Source organism: Etheostoma spectabile, chromosome 13, assembly GCF_008692095.1.
Source record: "Etheostoma spectabile isolate EspeVRDwgs_2016 chromosome 13, UIUC_Espe_1.0, whole genome shotgun sequence".
Lineage (NCBI taxonomy): Eukaryota > Metazoa > Chordata > Actinopteri > Perciformes > Percidae > Etheostoma > Etheostoma spectabile.
Window position 1 is genome coordinate 23,949,643 of NC_045745.1, and position 25,009 is coordinate 23,974,651.

Sequence of the window (25,009 nt, forward strand, 5' to 3'; positions counted from 1 at the left end):
GTACTATCTCTCACCGGAAGAATAAGGGCCTTAGGTGACATAAATGCCACCAACGCCTTTCCTTAAATAAACCTGCGTTCCAGATCTTACACACACCACCACACACACACACACAAACACACACACCACACACACCCAACACAAACACACACACACCACACACAACATACACCACACACACACACACACATACATACATACATACATACATACACACACACACACACACACATATACACCATGAGGGAAATGTGTGAGGGAGGCAAAATTTAGTGCTGCGTTGTCAGGAAGGATAAGTAATTCCTAGTAACGCCAGAGGAGGTGGGGATAAAGGGACTCAGTGTGAGGGAAAATAGATAACTCTTCCTAGCTTCCGTTTCTCCTCTGCCATTTGTCTCTTGGTATAAAATAATAATGCATAAAAAAAAGAAGAGCAGTGACACATCTCTTCCCTCTCAGTTTTAAGGTATTGTGTGATGAGGGATAAAGAGGCAGGTCATTTTTGGCCAGAGAGACCATTAGACTGGAGGAAAAATAGAATTTCCCTAAGTGGATCAATAAAATGTTACATTATTAACATTACATGAAACCTAGGGGGTGTTTCATTTGCTCTCTTATTTAAAAGCATATCTGATCTGATGAACATGAGAGATTACACCATAGCCGAACTAGAGTGATTTCTAGCACATTGGTGGATGTACAGTAATAACCAGATGCGGAGCCTATAAAGGATGCAACCAAGGTTACCATCAGTAGTTCATAAAGTGCTTTCTGATGGTAACAGCAACATGTGACAACCTCTGAAATCAGGAATGTTAAAATGTAATGCCACAAATGCTTCACAACATACAGTAATATATGGCACACTGGAGGAAGAAAAAAATCATTGTATGAAATATATATTGTGTGCCATTTGTTACTCTATGTTGAGTAGCATGTGGGGCATTAAATAAAAAATATAGTAAAACATTATTTTTTGAATTGTTGAATGTCAATCGCTTTATTAGATCCATGTATCAAAATAAGATTGTAAATGTCATATAAATAGAATATTATCATCTAAATTAAAGGTATTTTAATGGCTTACAACATGATCTTCAGCTAGCTGCCAATGTAGGTTCTGCTGAGTTCATAGCATTCAAGGATGGGAGGAAAACATGCTCTGGTTTATTGGCATTTCTTTAAACCAATCACAATCGTCTTGGGCAGTGCTAAGCACCAGAGAAAAGCCACGGTGCCGCTGCAGAATAGGCTTGGAAGGAACTTGTTTTAGTGGAACTTGTACGTTTAATAGTTGTTTTAGTCATTCATCAGAATACTCAGATTGGACAGATCTAGCTAGCTGTCTGGATTTACCTTGTAGAGATCTAAGAAAAGATTAACCATAGTCCTCATAAATTGACCGGAGTTTAAAATGCCAACACAAATGAAGCCCAAGGCAATGGCTATCCTGCCTAAATGAGTGAAATATGTTGGATTTTCCGGTGGCAACGGAGCAATCCCGAAAGTGGAACATCAAGGATATAGACTAGCAGGTCAATCTTTAGATATTTAGTTAAATATTGTATGTCAAAGGTGCCATATTTACATTCAAAGCCAGAACACAGGTCAGAAATGAGGAGTGATACATACCACCTGATACTTTATATTATTTTTCCTTCAAATTCAAATCCTGTGTGAAGGCTGTATTAAAAGCAAAGAGAGATGTGAAGTGTACAAGGTAAGAAGGCCTCATACCCATGTCTGAATCTGATTACCAGAGTTAAAAAGGGACATATAGCAGCATATTGATTAGGATCATCAAAGGGAAAGGAAAAACAATGTTATTATCTCTTTTAATAATGTAATGGTCCCCTCGAATCGGTATATCAGGGCCCTGTTTGAAGTAAAAACAGTAAAGCTTAAACGTTTAATTTTGCACTTCCTATTTACCCCTCCAATCAACCCTCACCTAATTGCCAGTGAATAGTTTGGGCCGGTTTAATGAGTGTCCCACATGCCAGGGTGTCTGCGTGCACCTAACAATTCCTTTAAATGCCAACTGAATGTAACAACAAGAATAACCAATGCACATAATGACAGTGATGTTATTTAACTGACAAATTATATGCCACAAAAAAGGCAATTGGGTATGGGAGGGTCAAAGAGTCCTATTCATTACATGTTCTTTTGAAATGGCACCTAGTCTGTTCCTACCCTTCATTAGTGATTAGCACACCTTTTAGCCTTTCTCAATTGCCGCCATAATTCTTTGAAAATACCTTTTTAATGGTTCCCCTCCAACGAGGAGACATTTTCTCTCTACCCTCTTTCCCGAAGACACTTAGCTGCTTAGTAATTCATGCTTAGGCTGAAATGTCACCGAGACACACAGGACAGTTTGCCCTGAGAAAGAGTACCACAGCCAATTAAAAGCCGCAAGCTCACCATAAAAAGCAAAATGACACAAACATAAAAGCCAAGGTGGTAGTCTAACCTCATTAACTTTGTCACACAATGTTTTAGTCCCCTTTTTCCTGTTGCTTCAACATGTGACAATAAAGAACACTGCCTTTGCATGAAGCACTTTTAACCATGATATTGTAGTGAGAAGTCAAAAACAGAGCATTGTAATGATGGCTTTGCAACCTTCTCCTGAGAATGTCCTTGCAAACATGACTAATTGGCACAGATCATTTGTCAAATGACTTTCTTCATTTGGTGAGGAGAGGTTCCCAGTGCTGCATCTATCCTCACAGAGGTCAGCCAACATTAGCAGATTGAAGGTTAATCCTGATCTCTTGCTACAGATATGACCCTCACATTCCAAGTCAAAACATTTTAAGTCAAAACAATGAGGAAAATGTAGAGGATCAGGACTTAAACATAACATGAAGACGTCAACAAATGTTTTTTTTCGTTACACTTTAAGTGCATACTGCATCACGCTTATTTAGATGTTGCAATTTGCCCAAGATACACCCACAGGCTAAATACAGCCAAAATCTTTTCGTTGATGATATTGTACATGCTAAATAGATAAAACATTTAAACAAACATTACGATATTTGTCTCTCAAATATGACTTATGAGCACTGACCCTAAAGAGAATATTGTAATTAAAAGTCAATCAAATGAGAGACCACAAAAAAGATCAACAATTGAATTAATGTATGTTGTGTGGTGCAACACTTTGCATCAACAGTATTTCATTTGTGTGTTTTTAATCGTTTGTATATACTTTTAATCGTGTCATCATTTTGCCCTTTTGTTTCCCATCACTATATAATGTTTTGAACATTTTTGTTACTATTTTAAAGTACCTAACCCCCTTGTGGATTCATTTTTTGTTGTTATTGTATTGTTTTTGTGTATATGTATGTGTCTGTCTTTCCCCTCCACCAGACGTCCCCACAACCCTGCCTCCATCCACCACTCCCCCCCTACCTCCCATCCTTCCAGATTCTACCACTCTATTAGACACCCACGCCTCAGACCCTACAGTCACTGGCAACAGAGGTACAGTACCACCCCATGCATCTCCACAGCCCCCTCAGCATGCTACTGTGTATCCCCGCTTCACTCTTACTTTCGTGTCTCCTTCATCCAATTAATTTCTCTCTCGGTTATTTCACTTCCTCAAACGTCAGCGTTTCTACCTCATGTGGACACAAAGGGACATGGAGACACAAAGAACTGGAAAAAATATCTAATGATAAACATCTCTTCTGTACTGCATTTTCTACTTATTTTTTTCTGTTTATCCTTTTAGTAAACATAACAATGACATGCATGTCCATTCAAATTTTTTTTTTTTTTTCACAATAAGGACATTATTTAGATTATATCAGTCTCCAAGACATTCTAGGTCATTGTATTCAAAAAGAGTCTAGCTTTTCAAATACCCCATCCACTGTCCCCTTGGCATTTCAAAGACTTGGCTATGACTGTGCCCTGAAACCTCAAAGAAGCAAATGTCATGTCCAACTGAAAATGTCTGGCCACTGGAGATGTCTCATCATGACTTCTAATGCTGCGTTCAAGCTTAGAGAGTTCTGACTTTTAAGTTAACTCAGTAGTCATCACATGGGTACCTTATGGGTATATGGTTTTATTATAGAATCTATTTCTCAATAATATTAATGTTGTTTATATAAAGCTTAGAGAATTATAACATACAATTTTAATAAATGGATGTCAGTAAGGCTGAAAATGAAATGCTGGGGAAGTTTACAGTACTGAGGTTTTTTCATATTTCCTGCACCTATTTGCTGCATCTTGGGCAAGGTTGGGGACAGTATTTGAGTCCATTGGGCCCATTGTGTAGGCAACTCCCAGTTGTCACCAGAAGGTCACTAGTGCCTGTCATGGCAGCAACCCAAGAACCTGCTTGTGGTCTCCAGAAAGATGTCATCAACAGGAAGAAATACTGCTGACCTGATGATAAAAGGAAACATTTGAAGAACTTGAGAATGTTGCCAACACATTGGAAGCAGAGTTAAAACACCTAGGGGAAGCCTTGCCGCTCCTTCTGGTAAAGGTCACTGAGGTTGTTAAATAGCCCTGCAGTTTAAAATACCAGATGGATGAAATGCACAATGTAGGTGGTAAAATTTCTGATTATAGTTTTGCTCTCTTAGTTGACATGCCTCTTTAATGTTGCATGGAGGTTGAGGACAGGATCTATGGACTTCCATGTGTGCTGGAAAAGGACTACAGAACAGCCTCAGATTCAGAAGGAGAAATGCAGATTTTGTTGTGGTTGTTGACCATTGAACCAGACCTTCAGGACTCTGCAGGGTTATAGAAGTGTGTACATCCAATAATTTAAGGGCACGCATGTCCTTCAAGACTTATGACCATGTCTCTCTTGGTGTCTTGTTGGGTGTTACGACGGGAATTTAAATGATTGGGCATTTGTTATGAATAATCTAGTCTTGTACAGTTCATGGTTAATGTACAGATTATGGGATTTTATTTTACATAATTTATTTTAAGATACACCTTCACAAACCAAAGGCAACAAAGTTAGACTCTCTTTGTTTGACTCAATTTAAGTTGTCTGGAAAGGAAGCATCCTGATTACTTTCACCCCTTTTTAAAAGCTCTAATGTGAATAAGTGGCTCACTTAATCACACAAAGGTTTGCATAGCTGGACAAAGACCTAAGAAAGAAAAAGTTAAAATAACAATTGTTTGATTGAATTGCAGTCCATCTAGTGATTCCTTCTCGTTGCATTCTGCAATACAATGTCAGTAACGCTGACATGGCACTATGTCTACTACAGTAGAGTGATATGTCAATCACAGTCTTTGAGTGACTTGTCAATTTAAAATTAATGTGCTGTGATAGGCTGCATGCAAATGAGCTTGCTCACTCATATATCATCTTAATCACGGTTTCTAAACATTTTTTTAAATTTTCTGACAAGATGACTCTGTAAACTCACAAGTTCTAACAAGCACATTAAAATGTTTCTTTCAATTTGATAACATTTTTAACGGTGTACATTTTCTCACTAAACAGTGCAAAACATAAGCATTCAACCTCAAATATAATTCAAATAAAATATAAATACGAAGAAATCATGACACTGATCTCTTCTCTTTGTCCTAAGTTCTCTGCACTTTTTTATCCAGTTCTCTCAAGAAGCTTTATTCATTTTCATTCCTGTGTCCGTTTTCTGTACACGTTGCAGAGTTTAGCTTCTGTCTTGTCTCTGCCTCTTGTTTGCTCCCTCTCAACTTCATGGTGCTCCAAAATCAGATGGAGTATCATTTCCTCTATTTACTGCTGCTTTCTCTGAATTAAAGTTCTTAGGAGTCTTGACTCCCCCTCTACATTTTTCTATTGAAAGCTTTTGTTTCACTTCACTCTCACCCGCTTCTTCTCTACTACCCTCACATCTCTCTGAAGACCCTTTTAGATAACAGGCTTCCACATGTTGTTGGATATTCCTCATCAGCATGTCTCACTTCTTCTCTGATGTCTGTTTGTGTAGTGCAGAGACACAAGAGAAGCTGAGCCTCTTAGTGTATATCTTCAGGGAATCTAAGTATCAGACTCCTTCACTGCATCCCAGTCACTGGATACTACACTATCTGCTTTCATGTGTCTACTTGATTTATTACCAGGTCTTTTCACAGGCTCAGGATGAAATCAAACAACTGTGGAGCTGTACCAGCCCCATTATATTTTGTCTTTTTAATAAAGTTGTCTTCCTGTGCAGATTAAACAGACAGTGTAGGTTCAGCTCTGCAGCCTATATGCAGATTATTAGCATATTATATACTTGATGAGCTCTTTCAGGTGCACTCTTCTTCCCTGTCTTGTTCTTCATCAGGACATTGGATTTTTCATAACAGTACAAGCGTGTCTAAGACTACTAAGACTAAGACTTCTTCCAAAAAGAAACTGTGGGCAGAGAAGAAATAAGCAGTTTGTGGTAAAAAATAAATAAAAATTAAATAAAAAAAATAAAAAATCAGTTATACAAGATCTTTTCACAGGAGGGACTCTAGATGCACAATTCATTGGCTTTTATGTAATTGATGATCGTATTTTCCCAGCTAAACCATGTCAACTCTATTATTATTTTTCACCCAGTCTAAAAATAAAAAACATGAACAGTAAAATTTGTAATTTGGAGAATCTGAATATAGTTTGTTAAAAAGAAAACTAGACTATTGTTGTATGAGAAAGTGTCCTGAGTCTCCCAGACCTTCAGTGCCAAGACCTCAGTGGTAATTTAGCTTCTGTGAGTGAGGTCTTTTTGGCTGAGCCCTGTTAGCTACCACGGCAACCACAGGCCAATGGAAAAGCAAGGTGAGGCTGAAGGACAACATATTCTTTATGAAAGAAATATAAAGTTGAACTATCATAAGGCACCGGGGCAAACAGACTGGATGTTATCTTATGTTATGTAATTCAACATAATGCTTGATACTACCCATTACTTAATTTTGGGGGCTTTTTTGCCGGGAAAAACCTGAATGAGTTTAGAGAGCAGTGAGGCCCAGATGCAATTAGTGTTTTTTTTTTGTGTTTTTCACTTGTTTTCAGGTACACAAAAAAAATAGCATTCGATATTCTATATTTACGGAAATGTGTTTGTGAGAAATGAAATGTAACATTATTTTAACAGTTTTTTATGTCTACTTTTGCGAGATTAGTTATAGCAAAAGTATACAAGTAACACAGGACAGTAAAAAAGTAATACAGTTAGTATTAGTGGCAAATACACTAATGCACAATTTAATGGAAGCATTTACTCATCCTTGCAGGAATATTAATGAATAAAAATTTGATACTGTTGACTCAGCAGATCTAATGGGAAATGTAAATTTGACAGTAACCCATGCTTTTAATACTAACTGTTGCCAACCTTTGGTGTGTAGCTAGTGGAAAGGTATGCAAGAGACTCTTCTGTTTTTTACCTGGACTGTGTAATGCCAGGACTGATGCATAACTGCAGTCTGTGATTCACTTTATTAATGAAGTGCTGGCAGGTATGCCCAACACACACACTGCTTCAATGGCCCAGCCATCCTTAATGGCTATAATAACTCTTGTGCTAAGTATCAGAGGTCTATGCAATGTCATAAGTCCCCCCCACCACCACTGAGTTCTTTAAAATTTGCCAAATGCTTTTTCATGGCTTGCAAATTAGCTTTGACCTTGTGGAGCTGAAAGGTTGAATCATGCACAAGGGTTTCTTTGGTGTTTAAAATATTTACAATTCAGTTCTCATAATCAGCATTCGTGTGGCCAACCTAAGCCCCTGTAGCTCGATATTGCTGCTGAAAAGGACCCGCTGCATAGCAGACAGCAATTATTCATGCCTCTGCCTGTGGAGAGGACAGAAAAACTAAAATAATACCTCCTTGCAGAGTAAAAGCTCTCTTTTCTGTGCTCCATTAGCTGTTCCCTGAGAGGATAGAAGTAAAGAAATGCACCAACAACCTTAAGATTCTTAATCAAAGTGTACACAAAAATTGATAACAAAGGGCCAGGCATGGATTGGCCATTGGGAGTACCGGGAGATTTTACAGTGGGCCGGTCTATTTGTGAGGGCTGCATGTGCCTGTTGAAAGCTTTTTTAAATTATTATTATTTTGATTGGCCCATAGAGAGAAGAAAGATCACATGATTGGCTGTCTTTTATGTGAACACTAACCATTCATATCCTCGGTCTTTGGCTGACCGGCCCACAGAGAGGAGAAAGATCACATGATTGGCCAACTGGTTTGTCTCTCATCTGAACACTGGCCAGTCTTATCCTACAATGGCCCACCTCCATCCTACCATAGTGGCCCACCTCCATCCTACCATAGAGACATAGCGCATTTAAGTTCAGCCCCCACCGGCAGGGAAAATATTTCCACAAAATGCCTTTAACTAGCTAAAAACACAAGTTTTAAGCATGTTAAATTACTATGTTAGCACCCTTTGTCTACCAGAGGACACTTTATCTGTTAGTAAACTAATAGTTAGTTAGTTATTTAATAGCAAGCTACGGCACAAGGCACTTGCAAATGTAGCTATAGCTTTCTAAATTTATCCACATGCCACTATAACACAAGCTGCAAAATGTGTAGAAATTGTAGCTTTAACTTAAGTTACAGATTTATAACTTGTTTACAAAAAGAGTCTTCCTGATGACACCTATGCTCCAACCTCAGCTTTTTGCCCTTTTGCCATCAAGAGGCAGGCAGCCTTTTTTTGAGTAGTCCTACACTATCATACTGTATTACTTACCTCTTAGCTAAGCGGCGGTATTGGTGGTTGGTTTTGAGCAGGATGAAATGATTGCGTAATTGACCAACAAAAACCTGGTCTAAAAGTCTATAGCACATCACTTAATTGTTATTTAACAGCATATTCGTAAAATGCGCCTAGACTCGTGAACACCGCGAGCTTAGGCGCACACCCAGGGATGCGCAGCTGCACACAAAGATTAAAAATACAAATATTACAATGTGAAATAGTATTATGATATGATCTGCTCGCGTGCTTCCACTTCACGCTCAAGCAGATCAGTTTCTTCTCTGTTTCCTGCTCAGCAAATCCGCCATCATAATAGCAATGCGCCAACGTGCCTGGCTTTCAAAGGGAGTGAGAGATGATACTCTGATTGGTTTATTGCATGTTACATCCAAAATACACCTTGATGATTAATTAAACCACAAAGTACAACCCTTTTGAACCATGCGTCCGGCGCACAGACCCTTTGTTCAGCCGTCAAACTAGCAAAAGTGGATTTGGACACGCCCTAAACACACCTGCGCCATATGCTTCACGCCATACGCTTAAAATTGTTAAAATAGGGCTCCAGGGCTGATTTTTTACGCCAGTCCAGCCCTGCAGAGGGCTGGTTACTATCTGAGGTTTTAACAGTCAGTTGGGAACAGTGAAGTTTACCATGGTAATCCATAACCATAATGTTTTTTTTAATGATTGGTACTCTAAAGCAAAATACAATTCTTGTGAACAGAAGTTTATAGCAGTGGCTACACACAAGAGGATGATTTAAGAGTGGAGGCAAGGGATTGGTCAATGTTCCAAAGTCAGGATTAGTCTAAGCTTTCTCCCTCTTTTAAAGTGAGTGCTGGCCAAAAAGCTGCATATGAATAGTAAGACATTAACACAAGACCATTCGTATCCTGTTTGGCTTCCTGAGACTCTAATGGTCTGAAAGTCAAACATCTGCCATAAACAACAATATGCAAACTGATTTTTGTTTTACCTCTAAAGATATTTTAGGATATTTGACAGCTGAAAGCAATGGCAGGGGGACACAAATCCTTTGTGAAATGTGGTGTTGTATAGCGGCATATCCATCAGCTTAGTAAAATATAGCTTAAAGCTGTTTGTTGTCGCTATATGAGCTGTAAAAGGACGGAACTGTTGGGAATTATTTTATCTAGTGTTCAGTGTTTCTAAATCATGCTAGATTGATATATACCTCTGATAAACCCTTTAATTTTTAAGAATTGATACATGTCTAATACTCAACCATCCAGTTTTTTAAAAATACATTAAAGCCTGGGGTCTCCAATGTTTTTTAAGTCAAGGACCTTATAAGAATGAAAGAAAGAAAATAAATGAACTAAAGACGATGAAACAGATTACTCAAACTCCTTTAATAATATGCTTTCCAAATTTAAGCAGACTGTTTAAATTCCAGTGACTCCTGTATTATCACAGTTACAAGTTGTTGTGGACTTATAAGGGCATGTTGCACTCCACAGGTAAAGTTTTATGTCTTTAACCCCACATTCAGCTAATTAAGCTACTTTAGATCGAGGACTAACCTTTTGTGAAATTTCACTTAGGAAGGTTACAATTTTCAGTCATGGAGGGATTTGTGATTGCTTAGGTCATTTGATGAGTAAAAGACATGCAGTATATTCTTAAGGGCAGGTGTCCAGGGCAGCTGGTTGGTTGATGTGTTTGAACCAGAAAGGCTAGGTTTAGGTTGCAGCATCCCCTGGGGGGGGGAAATGGTTGAATATTAAACAGTACTGACCATCTTCCCTCCACTTCCACTTCCACCCATCTGCCATAAAACCGAGGAGCACAGGAGAAATTAAAACATAATGCAAAGGTCTTTCTTCTTATTGCTGGGCAATTTTTATTCATGACCTGTCACATAAACTCGCTTTGGGGAAGAATTATAGCAACAATTTGGAACAAAGTGTAGAACGGAATAAGAGAAATCATTAGATCCTGGGGCTAGTGTTATGAATTGGATGTAATGTCCCTTATATCCATAAAATCTCAATGGCAGGGGACACTTTCAGCAATGTTCAAGAGGCACACACATGCATGCACACATACGTGCGCACACACACAGTTGAGATAGTCTAATTTTCATTTGTTGACATGAAGTTTTATATATGGTCCTTTATTCATTTTTCTCTGCTTGTCTCCCTCAGGGGAATATTGGGCTTGTGGTGGCAACTTGCTTCCTCCACCAAGATCACTCACTCATTTCTGTGTGGGCTACTGTTTCCGCCGCTCGCTTGTTCTGCTGTTGGCTCACACATAGCAATTCTTCTAAACTAACCAGCAGCATAATGCAGTTTATTTATCTGAAAAGCAGCAGCAATGTATGTACTGTATGATTAAGTTACCATAGGTGAAACATTAATGTCATCTCCCTGCTTCTTCCTTTGTTGTATTGTATTGCTGTTTTGAAGAGGTTATGTATCTTACCCAACATAGAGCTGCTTAGATAGATTGATTCTTGCATGCAACTTAATGAATTCATATGATTAATTATCTTGCATATAACTTCATGCTGTTACCCTTCTGACCACAATTTACTTTCATTTTGAGAAGGGAGAAGAAGGTTGTTGAATATGCAAGATAGTGTTCAAGTCCACGTGTGGGCTTTATTGAATGATTAGCAGAAGCAATTTGTTTTTAGAATCTAATTACTCCACTCTGACCCAGCAGGCAATACTGTGCAGGACACACAATCACACGCACATGTCTCTATAATGTCTCCTCTTTTCTGTCTTTCTAACTTGCATGCATGGGTGCATGCATTTGAAAGTGTGTGAACATGTGTCTTTCAGCCCTCTGCCACAGCCTCCAGGGACTCTTTCATCTTGGCAGTAGAGCAGCATTAGATGCAGATTGGTGAATTTCCAGTCTCAGCCAAAAAAAGTTGTGTATAATTGACTCATTGAACAAGTAAAGACTGCAGGCACTTTTCACCACTTTCTCTTCTTTACTTTCTCTCTGTTTGCAGGCACTCTTTCGTCTGTGTCTCTAACTTTAAATTTAACCATCACTGCAGCGGAATTGATGCTGAGTAATATACTGTATGTCTCTTTATGTTTCACATTTAATAATGTAATGTGTAGTGTAAAGCCTTTGTAAGGCATAAATGTGGTATTTATTTGGTTCCAAAATTTTGGTTGCAGTTTATGTCAGGTAAACAGACTGTATCGTATACAAGAGTCATTATCCCATAAAGAAACATCTTATTAACTGACAAAAAACTACAAAAAGATGTGCTCAAACACAATCGTGCCCACTCAAAGATTCCCTGACCCACACCACAGAAACAAGGACACTGCAGCTTTATAATCCCATGATTAAGCAAGCTGGTGCTTTATTGATCTGAGCAATTGAAAACACAGAGCTATATCTAGCTAAGAGACAAAAAAATCCAAAAGAAGAAGAAAAAAATGCCTGTAGGGGATGAGAAAGAATTTGAATATTAACACATTTTATACCAAGGGGGAAAGAGAGATAGAGAGAGAGATGTATGTTAAGCTACAGTATGTGAAGGCCATTTGAGTTGCATACTAATATGATTCAAGGACGCTGTGTCTGATCAGTTGAGATTTTTAATTTAAGAGATGACTTTAGATGAAAGGCAGTGTAGACATTGGTATAGTGTCAAATCCAAGAGATGCTGTAACTATACTTTACACAATGGCACAACATCTCCTATGAACTTCTGCAGGCATTAACAGGGAATGTGGTGTTTGAAAACTGAGAGAAGGACACATACTACATACAGACATAGCCCACAGTAAGTTGCCCATGCAACAAGCGTTCTTTGACAAAGTGACGCACCATTAGCTGCTCACATAAAAAGCTCTCGCCTGTTTACCTGTTGATTTGGCAATGCAGCAGGCAGTAGCCCTATCTCAGCAGGTGTGAACTAGCTCAATGCTCAATACATACTGCCCTTGCCACTTTTGATTGTTAAGCAAAAGTTGTGTATACTTTGCTGAACCTGAATTATTTTGTTTAACAAATATAGACAACAGACCTATTTTCTTGTATAATCCTATTACAGTTTTAGATAATCTGACAAATGCTTGTAAATTGATGTTTTTTCTTTGCCACCTGATAGATGGTGAATTATTATCTGCAACTAACCAAATTAAACAAGTTTGGTACTCAAACTGCTCAGCCACTCCAGTCAGCTTCCCGTCTTAGATATTTAATATTTATATTTTCACATTTTTATACTAGAGTTCAGCACTTAATGTATGATTTTGTAGAAAGTAAGGTCAGATCAGACTGGTATAAAATGAAAATGACGATCTGATTGAAGAAGGAGGTCGGCAGGTTGTTCTTGTAGACTTATCATTTCTCTCCTGCTGAGCCCTTGATAGAATATTTGAGCTTTCACTCAAACTAATAATGTTCCTTTGCACATCATTTCCAAATCTGTGTACCACCTTTTTGGAGCCAATCTAGGACTAGGATTGTTTAGTTTTGTAATTTTTCAGTCATGATGAACAGTGAACACTTCTGGTAGCTTGGCAAAAAAGCAGCAGCCATCCCACTTGCAACAACATGTGCAGTAAGCTTCATATTTCCTGCAGAAATGTCATTCTATGACTATTGTAATTTACTGTGACCAGATAATATGACTCTAAATTATATTGTTACCATTTCTATCCTGTACATCCACAGGATAACCCACAGGATAACTATCACATATCCTTTCACAGAAACCCCATATAGAGCCAGAATCAGTGAAACATATCAGATGAGGAGTTAGTGGGGCAGTTTAAGAAGAAAACACTTTTCAGTTCGGCCAAGCAGTGGCTCACAGAAGCCCTGAACCCCTTTAATTTATTAAACAAGCCCAACTTGCAAGGCAAAGCGACATGGTGAGTGTTATAAATATTAAAAGAGGAGTTTGCTCTGCCACGCTCTCATATTAAATCACACAGAGAAGAATGTATGTGCCCTTATTAAAAGATAATGTGTTCTGGAGCCATAAAAATGTATAACCTTCCCCTCTAGATCCCTCTCCTGTGTCTTCTTTCCTTTTCAATCTCTACTTTTTCATCTCTTTTCTCTGTATGTCTTTATACACATTTTCACACAATTGTATCATACTAGAACAGAATACATAAGATTCCAATACTGAAGATGAACCATGTTTTGACAGCACTCGCATGAAAAGCATTTTGTAAATTGTGATTATGCCACAGGCTTCTGTTGCTTTATGCATTTTAAGTTACTATATGTATTCTAAATATATATATATATATGGATATATATGCATGTATATGTATTCTCCACTGAAAATCTAATCTTAAGAATCAAATACTCACCCCCAGTTGGCTGTAAGATGCCTTTAATCAATTTAGCATTACACTTCTATAACATTGCCTGACTCACAAAGGACAGTTTAAAAAACTAACCAGATTGTCATTTTTATTCCACACATTCCGCCTCATTATTTTAACCTGCCACCTACATTACCCACAATGCAACTCAACCACCGACAGTATAGCAGCAGCTATCCTTGAGAGATTTATTTTATTTTCCAACTAGTAGTCTTCACCTGCAACCTAGGCCGACTCAGTTGTCATCACTTGAAGCAATTTATCAGACTTTGTGCAATTCTCTCTGGAGCAACAAAAGGCTTTTTTTCACACATAGTACTCCCCAAGACCTGTAAACAGACTTAGATATGTAACATTTGTGGAGTGTTCCCTTAATTGATGTAGCTAGCTCCTTCTCAGACAACTGCCACTTTGCCATCAAATTACTAAGTATGCTACTTCTGCCGTAGCGTTGGAGCTATGAGGAGGCAATAGCATATATAGTAAGTGGTGTACAGTGGAGGAACTGTCAGTGTTTGTAACACAACGTACAAATCTACATGGATGTATCGTCAACACATATTTTTCTTGACTTTAGATCTTGTAATCTGTACATACTGACTTCAGTGGCTACCTTTCAAGAATGAGCACGCAGCATCTATTCAGAGCAACCTTTCAATTCTACTCAGAGGAGAGATGTTTGAGTATTCCTTTAAGGACGTGATGCAGTAGTAGCAGGATCAGACAACATGTCTGGAAGTGTCCAGGGGTTTGACTTCCAGCCCAACTTCTTGTCAAGTCATGTCAATTTTATTTATATAACCCAATGTCATAAATTTGTCTCAGGGGGCTTTACAGTCTGTACAGCATACAACAACCTCTGTCCTTTTCCACCCCCTGCTTTGGATTACAGAAAAACAACCCGAACAAACCGTTTTTAATGGAGACATGACATAACACCAATATATTGCGTGGCCAAACTATATAGTACTCTATATGCAGACATATGTCTGTATAGTCATGGCTTGTTTTTACCTTCAATGATTTGAAGAAAAGTAGTAGGTCGGCAGGTTTTTCTTGTAGACTTATCATTTCTCTCCAGCTGAGCCTGGAGACATATCTATATGTCGTGACAGATAGAGGTGAAGAGACACAGCCATGAAGAGACACAGCCATGTGTGTAACTAAACGTCCGAGTCCTCGCCCTGCTGGGCCGTGCCAGGGGAACATTCCTCTACTCTCTGCTCCACTGGCCAAGCAGAACTGCAGCACAGTGAAACCACGCCGCTCACGTCTGTGTGTATGAGTGTGTGTGTCGGTATGAGTGTGTGTCTGTCCACTGGGAGGCGGTGAAGTGTGACGGCCTGGTCACTCAGACCATGGAGAGCTATGGAGCGAGAGAGAGCCAGCTGTTCAATTTGGCCACATGGGCGGACACAGAAAGAAAAGGAGTATACCGAAGATAAACAGTGTCAGCATACGACATGTGCTGTATGTTTAAACCACCATTCTATCACTGCTTACCCTGCTCTGACATTGCCATATTCTAACTATCATGAGCCCACCTACACACACAGAGTGACAGGGTGGTATATGGCATGCCCTGACGCTCCTCGGAGGATAATGAGATGAGTGCTAATTTCTCAGGTGTCATGGACTGATATGAATAATACAGTCTATTCCATTACCCGTGAACCCCACCGCTGTCTCTGTCAACTTTTTTTGATTCACCCACAGTGGACACCCTCAATGTCACGTCCTTATTCTTAATATAAATAACCTATAAGCCAGACTTTGTGGAAAAGGGAAGTTGAGGTGAGTAAAGGAAATAAGCTACTTCTTTTTTTTAAATCAAGGGAAACCTTTGATGGGTTTTTGCATGAGACGTGAACAAGCTCAGCTTTATCATTTCCACTGCTTTTCCAACAGCTGGGGACCTGTAGCAACTCACTAACACACAATTCATTTTCCTAACAACAGTCCTTCCTCTCTAAGAAACAGAAAAAGATTGATCTTTCTTTTTTATTTTCCATGTAATGATTTATTTACTGTGTACTACTCTTCCACTGCTGCCCTGGTTTGCATTTTGGGGACTCCTGGGGCTTCCTGGGGGTGATCCTGAATTATTCACTTCTTTTTTCTGAGTCCATCTTTCATTCTCTTTTTCCTTCATTTTGCAGGGTGAATGTGTGTCTGCTGCTCTTTGTATCAATGTAGTGTCCGTCTCTCTTCCTCTCTTTCCATTTTATTATTCTCAGAGAGCTAGGCAGCTATGCTCTGACTGCATGATGTGAAAGGAGAGAGGAATGGCAACAGCTCATTAGAGCAGAAACGAGCTGGAAATAATCTTTTTCCTCCTTGCTCTGTTTTGTATGATCTTGCTTGTGCTGTTCCTCTGCCCTCACTCCCTCACCTCACCAACCGGCGCCTTCATCTGCTCTCTTTTTTTCTCTCTCTGTCTTTCCTCAGATCCCAACGCTCTGGGGCCACATGGCACTGACCATGCCTTGATCGGAGGAGTGGTGGCCGTAGTGGTCTTTGTCACCTTGTGTTTAATCATTGTTCTGGGAAGATACCTGGCCAGGCATAAAGGTAAAACCACAGTAGACCAGACCTGAGTCTCTCAAGGCACATGGAACTAGTGGAGCATGTCTTACTTATCCCATGAGACATCAGAGTCCCTCCCCCCATTCAAGTTACAAGTGTCTGACACACCTGCAGTGGAGGAAAAAGAATGTATGCTTAAAGGCCCAGTGTGTAATGTGTTTAGTTGTTTATTATCAAAATCTGTGTTGCCCATTCACAACATGTCCTTTTTCATGAATATATACCACCACCATCAGTTCCAAGTATTCCTATTGGCTTGACATTTTACATTTCCATTCACATGAACTGGAGTATACGCTCCATACTCATGCGCCATCTTGAAATACATTGGCCGGTAAGGGACATATAGGACGTCAGGAACGTCACTAGGATTGTAAGACAGGGGGTGCTTTGCCCCCAGGGTATTTGTAACTTGCATTTACAAAATCTTTTGTTACTGTATTAGAGCTACACATATGTCAACAACCAGTCAACAAACCAAGATGTTAACAAGTAAAAAGTGACAGACCTATCTGTTTCTTCCGTTTCTAGTCTGTTCAACAAAAGTTACTGTAATTTTAGCTTTTAGACACATCAAAGCTGCATGGGGGAATTTACTTAGGCCAGACTTGATGAGTTCTTTTGTAAGCAATGACTTAATAAATGCTGTTGGCTCATGTCAATGTATGATAAAGTAATAGCATACTATATCTAAGGAAAGAAAAAGAAAAAAATAGGCATCACTGCATACTTTATCATGTAAGCTATTGATACGGATCCTATTTAAAGTGGCTACTGTGTAAACACAATAACCTGATGGCGGAAGGAATAAAAGATTTGTAGTAATGATTCGTGTATATACTGTATATATGTATACCGTATGTAGTATTGCTTTCATTTTATTTTCACATGAGTATCTGTTGGCATGTGCTCATCTTTAGCTTACATTTAGGTAACATCTACATACTAATTTAATTTATCATAGCCAGGGAATGCAGAAATGTAAAGTGGTTAGAATACAGTATAGCTAGCGAATATAATAAATGTAATGAAATAATGTAGTGTAAGCTATGCATAGTGCCAAAACTTAGAAGAAAACTAAAAAATCCTCAGACCTATAGACCACTACTGACCTCAATCACACCGGCTCCCTCAGAATCAACTGCCCTGCCCATCTCCTGCTTCTCTTTCTCTCCGCTGAAATATCTTCCAATATCCATCTCATCTGCTCAAAGAATTGAAGGATGCAATGGTACAATAGCATTAACAGGGACCCTATGGCGTTTAGTTTTCGGTGACAACATTCTATGGGGATTGATATTGTTTTAGAATAGGCCAACTAGAGGCTATATTATTGGCAAAGAATTAAAGAGTTGTGATTAGCTTGCTAAGTTAACCATTTCTTGTATTTTGCTCGTTCACTCTAGCTAGACTATAGTTTTCCATAGCAATCCAAAATATCCCCTTTCCTTTATCTCAAGAAAATGTAGCTAAAGGTAAGCAGGTAATTAAAAACAGCTTACAATTTTACTCTGTATCTGCGTGTGTATCGAAGGGGAGGGTACATGGTGAGTTCAGACCAAAGAGTGGTAACGAGACAAGATGAATCCTCCAGTTACTTGCTACTCTGGTCTGCAACGCTCTGAAAGCTGCCAGTTCACTCCAGTGCAACGAGACGGTGCGGTGCATCATCTTAATAGCACAACTACTCATGTGTGACTTCGTACTTTTGTCTAACTTCAGACTTTTCGGCTATTTTTTTGTAGCTGGATAAATATAATTTGTTGGGTCTATATGAATGAGGATACAGCTATTGATAAATAAAATTGTTCTTGTTGTTCTTAGTATCATTTAGGGGTGCTTAGGGTTAAAATAGGCCTAACGATGTCCCTGCAGGACATACTGCCCCTCCTTTTGTGTTTTCACTGTCACATGATAAACTCACAGGTGCTGCTAAGGCTGCTGATGGGTATCGTCGCTTACCGGCCCCAGCAAGTTTTAAGAAGGAAACATGTAGGACCACACAAATTCAAAATCCAAATTTCAGGAACAGGAGTCTTCTTTTTGCCAAGAAAAAGAAAAATTATATTAAAAAGAGCAAGAGAACGGCTTTTTGAAGCATGAAGGCTACCGTAGCTGTATTACATACTTTGAACTGCGTGGTGCGAGAGTGTTGATTGAGTTGGCCGCGGGTTCAACGCTGCCCTGCGGCCCTTTGCTGCTTATGATTCCACTTCTCTCTCCTCTTTAATGTCTTCAGCTGTCCTATAGGAATAAAGGCCTAACATGTCCAAAACAAATCTTTCTTTTTTTTGTTCTTTTTTTTTTTTTTAAATATGTAGTACAACTCATATGCAAATCGATGGCTTCATAAGTAGCCCACTTTAATTTGAAAAGAACAATATATGGCATGCCTGGCTAAAGAAAAAGAAAAAAATTGTAGACAAATAGAGTTCAAAGCAAATGGTCAGTTTCCTACACTGATGCTACAAAATCAGGTTCTTACAAAAAACTAAGAGCTGCATCACATTATTTGGACGTCCAACTTTAAAACTTGGCTTCCGTCATTGAGAACAATAACGATGTTTGTTGATGCAGGATTTTACACACTTACTCACTGCTGTATTTGCATATCCTGTACTAACCTAACCTCCCATCATTCTGTATGATGTTGCATTACTGATGTTGTCTTCAGATGTGTTTCTCACCTCAGGCAACAGACACCATGCAGGGCTGCTCTGTATTTGTTTTTTCTTGATAAAGGTTTGTTTTCCGTTTCCTTAGGAACGTACTTGACAAACGAGGCCAAAGGGGCAGACGACGCACCCGATGCCGACACAGCCATCATCAACGCTGAGGGCAACCATGCACACGCAGAAGAAAAGAAAGAATACTTCATTTAGACTGCAGAAGGAGCTGCGCAGCTCTCTTCTTTCCCCTATTTCAATCTCTACAGTATATCTCTTTTTCTCTGTCTCTGTCTCCCACTTTTCACCTCCACCTCTGACAACGGCCCCCGCCGTGTCAACGAGGAACTTGCAGGCAGTCCACAGACAGAGAAGTTCCCCAAGTGTTTTCCTATTATTGCCTTTTGTCTATCATTTACATCTTGTCCATTATATCATTTTTTTCTTCTTTATTTTGGCAGTCGGTTTTCACAGGAAGCTTGCCGTCGCTGCCAAAGTTTTCCCCTTTCTCATATTTTTTCCTCATCTTTGACATGAATGCTTGGAAGTCTGTATATCTACTATGGATGAGCCCTTCTTTATCTTCTCTCCCCTGTTTCCTCTCTAAGCAGAAACCCTAACTCAACACTATATCCCCTTTGTTCACACACGTCCACAAACACACATCATATCTCACATCAACACGGTGCCTAAAAATACAGACGCCATTGAACTTCTGTCAATGCCTTCATGTATCGTCTGTCAGTAGCAATGTAAATGCTTTGTAGATGGGTTAACTGGACCATCATTTCATTGCTTAGCTCACAGCTTTTGATTATGCATTGCATCTTTTTTTATTTAAATGAAGATCTTTGCTATTTAAGCCTTATACATGTCTATCACACTGAATATGGTACTTTTAGATCCACCTCCCCCAACCCCCTCCTATAAATAGACTTGTAATTAAACAGTTGACCCTTGTAAGATAAGAAGAAGGCTTTGTGTAACACTGTAGCAAGGTTTGCCAGATAAGTGTATAATATGATTTTCATTAGGGTAGGGGTAATAAAGGGTAGTGAGGTAATGTTTAGAACAGAGAACACACACAGATGGTAGATGAAGCATTCCATCGAATAAACTCAATCAAGTATATAAAACCATCTGCTAAATCTGCTGTCCCTATGTACTTTTGTCTGTATATTCCGCCAATGTCCAGGCTGCAGTTTAGCAAAACACCAACAACTTCAGTGTCCTCTTGACAGCTTACCGTAGTTTGTGATTCACATAAAGGGTTCAGGTGTACAGAAAGAATCAATCTCCTCTCTCTAAAAGCTGTATAAATTGTATTAAAATGAGTTTAGCTTTCCACTTAGGATTTTTATGTTTATGTGACATTGGAATAATTTTAAGGCTTATGGACCCCATGAAATGTAAAATTAACCAAGTATACAGTTACAGTACACAGTTACAGAATGAATAGGAAATTAGATGTTATATGATTTAGAGAATAGGAAATTTAGTTTCCATTTTTCCATTTCATTACACTCTCAAGATTCCCAAGTGATTTGTATACACATTGATGTTCATGTACTGGCTCATAGATACGCATTCAATTATAGGATTACTTACAAATAGTGGTGACATCAGTTTGACTAAAACCACGTTTTTGTTTCTATTGCCACCTCTAAATTTCTGTTTAACAAGTTTCTAACAAATAAGTCAAACTGTGTATATCACCAACATGTCGAGACTTCCACCTCACAAACTGAATAACTGCTCTTCTTATTTCCTTCTTATTTTGTTGGAGTTGCTCTCCATGAACTGAACTTTGATTTCTTTTACATGGGGTCTTCAAGCTAATAAAAGAAAATAAAGAGAGAGAAAAAACGACATAGTGTGTGAATGCTGGATCATATATCTGCAGGGGCCTCCTTTCCAAAAACTAAAAACTGAAGACAAATAGAAAAGCACAAAGATGTCTGAATGAGTAACTGCGTTCCTTTGCCAACAACTAGATTGCCTTGGGTAGTGGAACGATGACAAGGCTTTCTGTGACTCAATTCTGGAAGAAAAAAATATGTAAGCTAAATCATGTTTTTATATAAAAAAAAATGTTTTTAATATTTTTGGTTTAAATGGTTCTAAGCTCCCTGCTGTGTATTGTGTCTGCTAAAATGTGGTTGATTGTGAAAATTGCTGTTAAATTCTGAATTCCTTCAAATTTGTATATTAGCCACCTTATCTATTTACTTTTTTTATTTTTCATTGCATAATCCTCATTGGGACCTATTTTAAACAAATGTATTTTGTTTTAGCACAAGGCATGTATATAATGTGTGAGGACTAAATTGGTATTACACATTAGAATGATTTTGTTTGATTCTTTTTCACATTTTAATTTATTTGAACTAAAGATATTTAAGAAATAACCGAAATTAAAGTTTGTAACTTAATTTTGGAGAGCTTCTTGGGTTTGTGGGGTGCTACACATCGGAGGGATTTGGTGTTGTAAAAAATGTGATGTGATGTGAGAACAGAAATAGAAGAAAATGTGCATCTGTCTTCTTCACCAAATCCTTCAAATAAAAATTGGAATTGAAAGAAACAATACCTTAATGTTAGAGGCAATGCATAGTCCACACACACTAACTTAACAAATCCTTGTAAACAAGTTCTTTCCATTTCTTTTTATACATCCCTAGCATGTGTCGTTCATCAATTTGCAGGAATTTGGCTAATTTACTCGCCATTGAAAGAGTGATAAACACTGTGACCTCTGGAACTAAAGACTTAAAAGCAAGGCACTGAGGGAGCAAATTTTTACCAAGGGCAATAGAATAGTGGGCCCAGCTGTTTCCAATATGGTGGCCAATTTACATCATTATGTAAATAAGGTCAGCAAGTACGGTCTTTCTCCATGTGTTATAACTCAAACACTGTTGGGAATCATTAAACCTGTCACCACAGATGTAGAATTTAGGTTGCCTACATTTATATGTTAATGATATGTTTTAAAAATGCAGAAGCTTTGCCGCAGTTTCCATATGTAATAATTTTAGTGCACTTCAATCAATATATCACTATTTCCAGGTTTGACTTCAGCCTCACGTTTCTTCAGTAGACCCAGACTAAAGCGTCTGGTCTTCAGAAACATCACATGTGTGTATAGATACATTTATCACAATGATGTAATGTCTTTATTGTTTACTTTTCTATCCTCTTTTCATTGTGTCTTAAATCAATGATGGTGTCAATTTAAATTTTCTGTTGCTTTACGCCTGTGTATCTAATCGATTTGTTGATTGTGAAATCAGAGAAACAGGCTGTTTTATATTAAATGCATAAATAACCATTTCTGCAGTGATGAGTTGGTGTTTAGAAATGAAACAGGTGCCATTTTCAGAATTACGCCCTCTGGCTAATTTGATGGATATTTCTTAGTAAGTGGTGACATGTTTTGTTCATTTTTTTTCTTTCTGAAAACCACATGTAAATATTTATTTTGACATGACCGTAATGAGCTAATTTGTTGCAAATGGCTTTTTATGATTGTTAGACCAAACCTAGATCTTTCTTTAATTTGTTATTCTAACAGCCTGGCACATACCATCATGCACTATTTTACTATGACAGAATCAACTGTAGCTGTTACATCTTTGGGTCGGTTTTCAGTTATTTTTCTTTTTTATGTTGTCGGTTGAAACTAAGCTTTAAACTTTTTGCCTCCTTGCTTTCCAACATATATCGGTTCAGTTAATATGCGCTACATCATGGGCCTCTAATTTCATCCTGGCGGCAGGACAGTAATAGCGTTAACCATGGGCGCTACTCCACTCGCCTCTGTTTGGTAAATTCCCTGGTTCCAAAAAACCTACTTTCTTTAACTGAAGGTGGGAGTGGTGCAGCTGAGGTTACTTGTTTATGCAGATCAGGCAGTGAAATACTGACAGTAAGTTTGGCATGAAATTGCACACAATTTTGTAAACACATTTCATGATGGCATTTGCACATAGTAACAGACCTGTTTAATAAAAAAACTTGTATGTGACTTTTAATTATTTGTGTGTTTTACCCATATCTGTAATAGGCAACAGACAGTAATTATGGAGACGCGTTTTATTATACTAAAAGTTGCTGTCGATGTTGACTAAGTGCACTGATATCATTGCATTATAAACTAACATATCACAAGATTTCAGTGTATACTATGTTTATTTGTGCCTTGTGACTGCACCTCCAGTTTGCTTCTCTACCCTTCTCCTGCTTGTATGCTTCTTTTAAAGAGGAATGTGACAATCTGATGTGGTTGGTGATCACTGAAGCTTGTCCAAACTCCACCTGCATTATGTATTCACCCTGTTTCACTGCACCACACTGCCCCAGGAGAGGACCTCTGGTCACAAAATATTGCAGTTAGTCAGGGCGCGCACACACACACACACACATACACAAATTTTTGCTCAAGTTTGCGCTCACAATTGTCCCCAATCTCAGGAAATTAGAGGCCCATATCCACTAAAAATGCCATCTTTGAATCCTTGTAAAAAAAAAAAAAAAGGGATGAGGGATGATTAAGAAAAGAATGGCCACTTTGAGTCATAATCTGTCTTAAAATGCTTCTTTTTTAACAAAATTATGGGTTTGTATTTTGTTTTAACTCAATGGTTGTGTTTTCCGCTGCAGTGATGATAGCATGGCATGGCTCCGTTCAGTCCTAAGATGACAACAATTTGACACAATTGCATCTAAAGATTTTTTTTTTTTTTACTTCTTTTTTTAATCATATCTCTTTGTTTTGCATCTCAGGAAAATGTTTCATTTAGAGATTTCTTTTTGTTTGTTTGTTTTCAGTCTTAAAATGGAGACTTATAAGCACTTCTCACTCTGCTTGTCACTGCTTGTCCCTGAATGCTGACACCATGTATTTGTTGAGTTTAAGATTATCGCAATGTTAATAAAATTATTCAGTGATTCTCCAGTAATTCTGTCATTGGGATATTAAACTTAAATAATTGTTTTTTGATATGATCACTGACTTGAAATACTGACATTTAGAAACATGCTGCAAATAATCATGAGTTTCAATAATGATAAAGTGGAGTTGTGTTTAGCTTCTGGTATGTAAGCAGCTCAATGCTTTTGGCCTCTATTATGATGTTTTCCTTGTAGCAACACACATCTTTATGTATATCAGTCCTTAGATGGAAGGAGTTGTGACACACTATCACTCACAAAATATCCACAGAAGATCAGGATTATAGAGCTAGACACACATTAGTTCAGCTCCTAATGTACCTTGGTGAAATAAGGGGTTTCATATCAAGCTGTACTGAGAGGGCCTGATTCGATATCTAGCACCGTAATGGAGGTGTTTTTCTCTCATTGTCTGTGGGATTTATTTAATTTAATTTAGAGATTCGTTCTCATGTATGAAATGAAAATTGTTGAATAAATAGTTGCCAAAACATCTGTATAACCCTGATTCTATTGTTTTTTTAGTCATCTTTTTTCTTCTGGAAGCCTCTTACCTCTGTATTTCTAAGCTGAGAGACAAGCAATGCTGATGCACCATAAATACTGCTGCTTTGGAAACATCAGAATTTGTTGCGTGCATACACATATACACATTCACAAAAACACAAGCAAAGACATGTTCATAATTTTTTATTAACAAGAATAATCCTGCG

At 38.3% G+C, this 25,009-nt stretch overlaps 1 protein-coding gene across 4 annotated transcripts in view; it reads left to right on the top strand.

The window, feature by feature from the left end:
- cadm2a (cell adhesion molecule 2a) overlaps positions 1-24,789 on the top strand; it is a 200,676-nt gene extending 175,887 nt beyond the window's left edge. For 3 of the 4 annotated variants that reach the window (XM_032532852.1, XM_032532853.1, XM_032532854.1), the window contains 3 exons: positions 3,385-3,498; positions 16,540-16,662; positions 19,441-24,789. In XM_032532852.1, the coding sequence (XP_032388743.1) occupies positions 3,385-3,498; positions 16,540-16,662; positions 19,441-19,559 (356 nt within the window). In that variant the 3' untranslated portion in view covers positions 19,560-24,789. The remainder of the gene's footprint in view (positions 1-3,384; positions 3,499-16,539; positions 16,663-19,440) is intronic. The other variant, XM_032532855.1, reaches the window with a different exon arrangement.
- Positions 24,790-25,009: the final 220 nt, after the last annotated feature.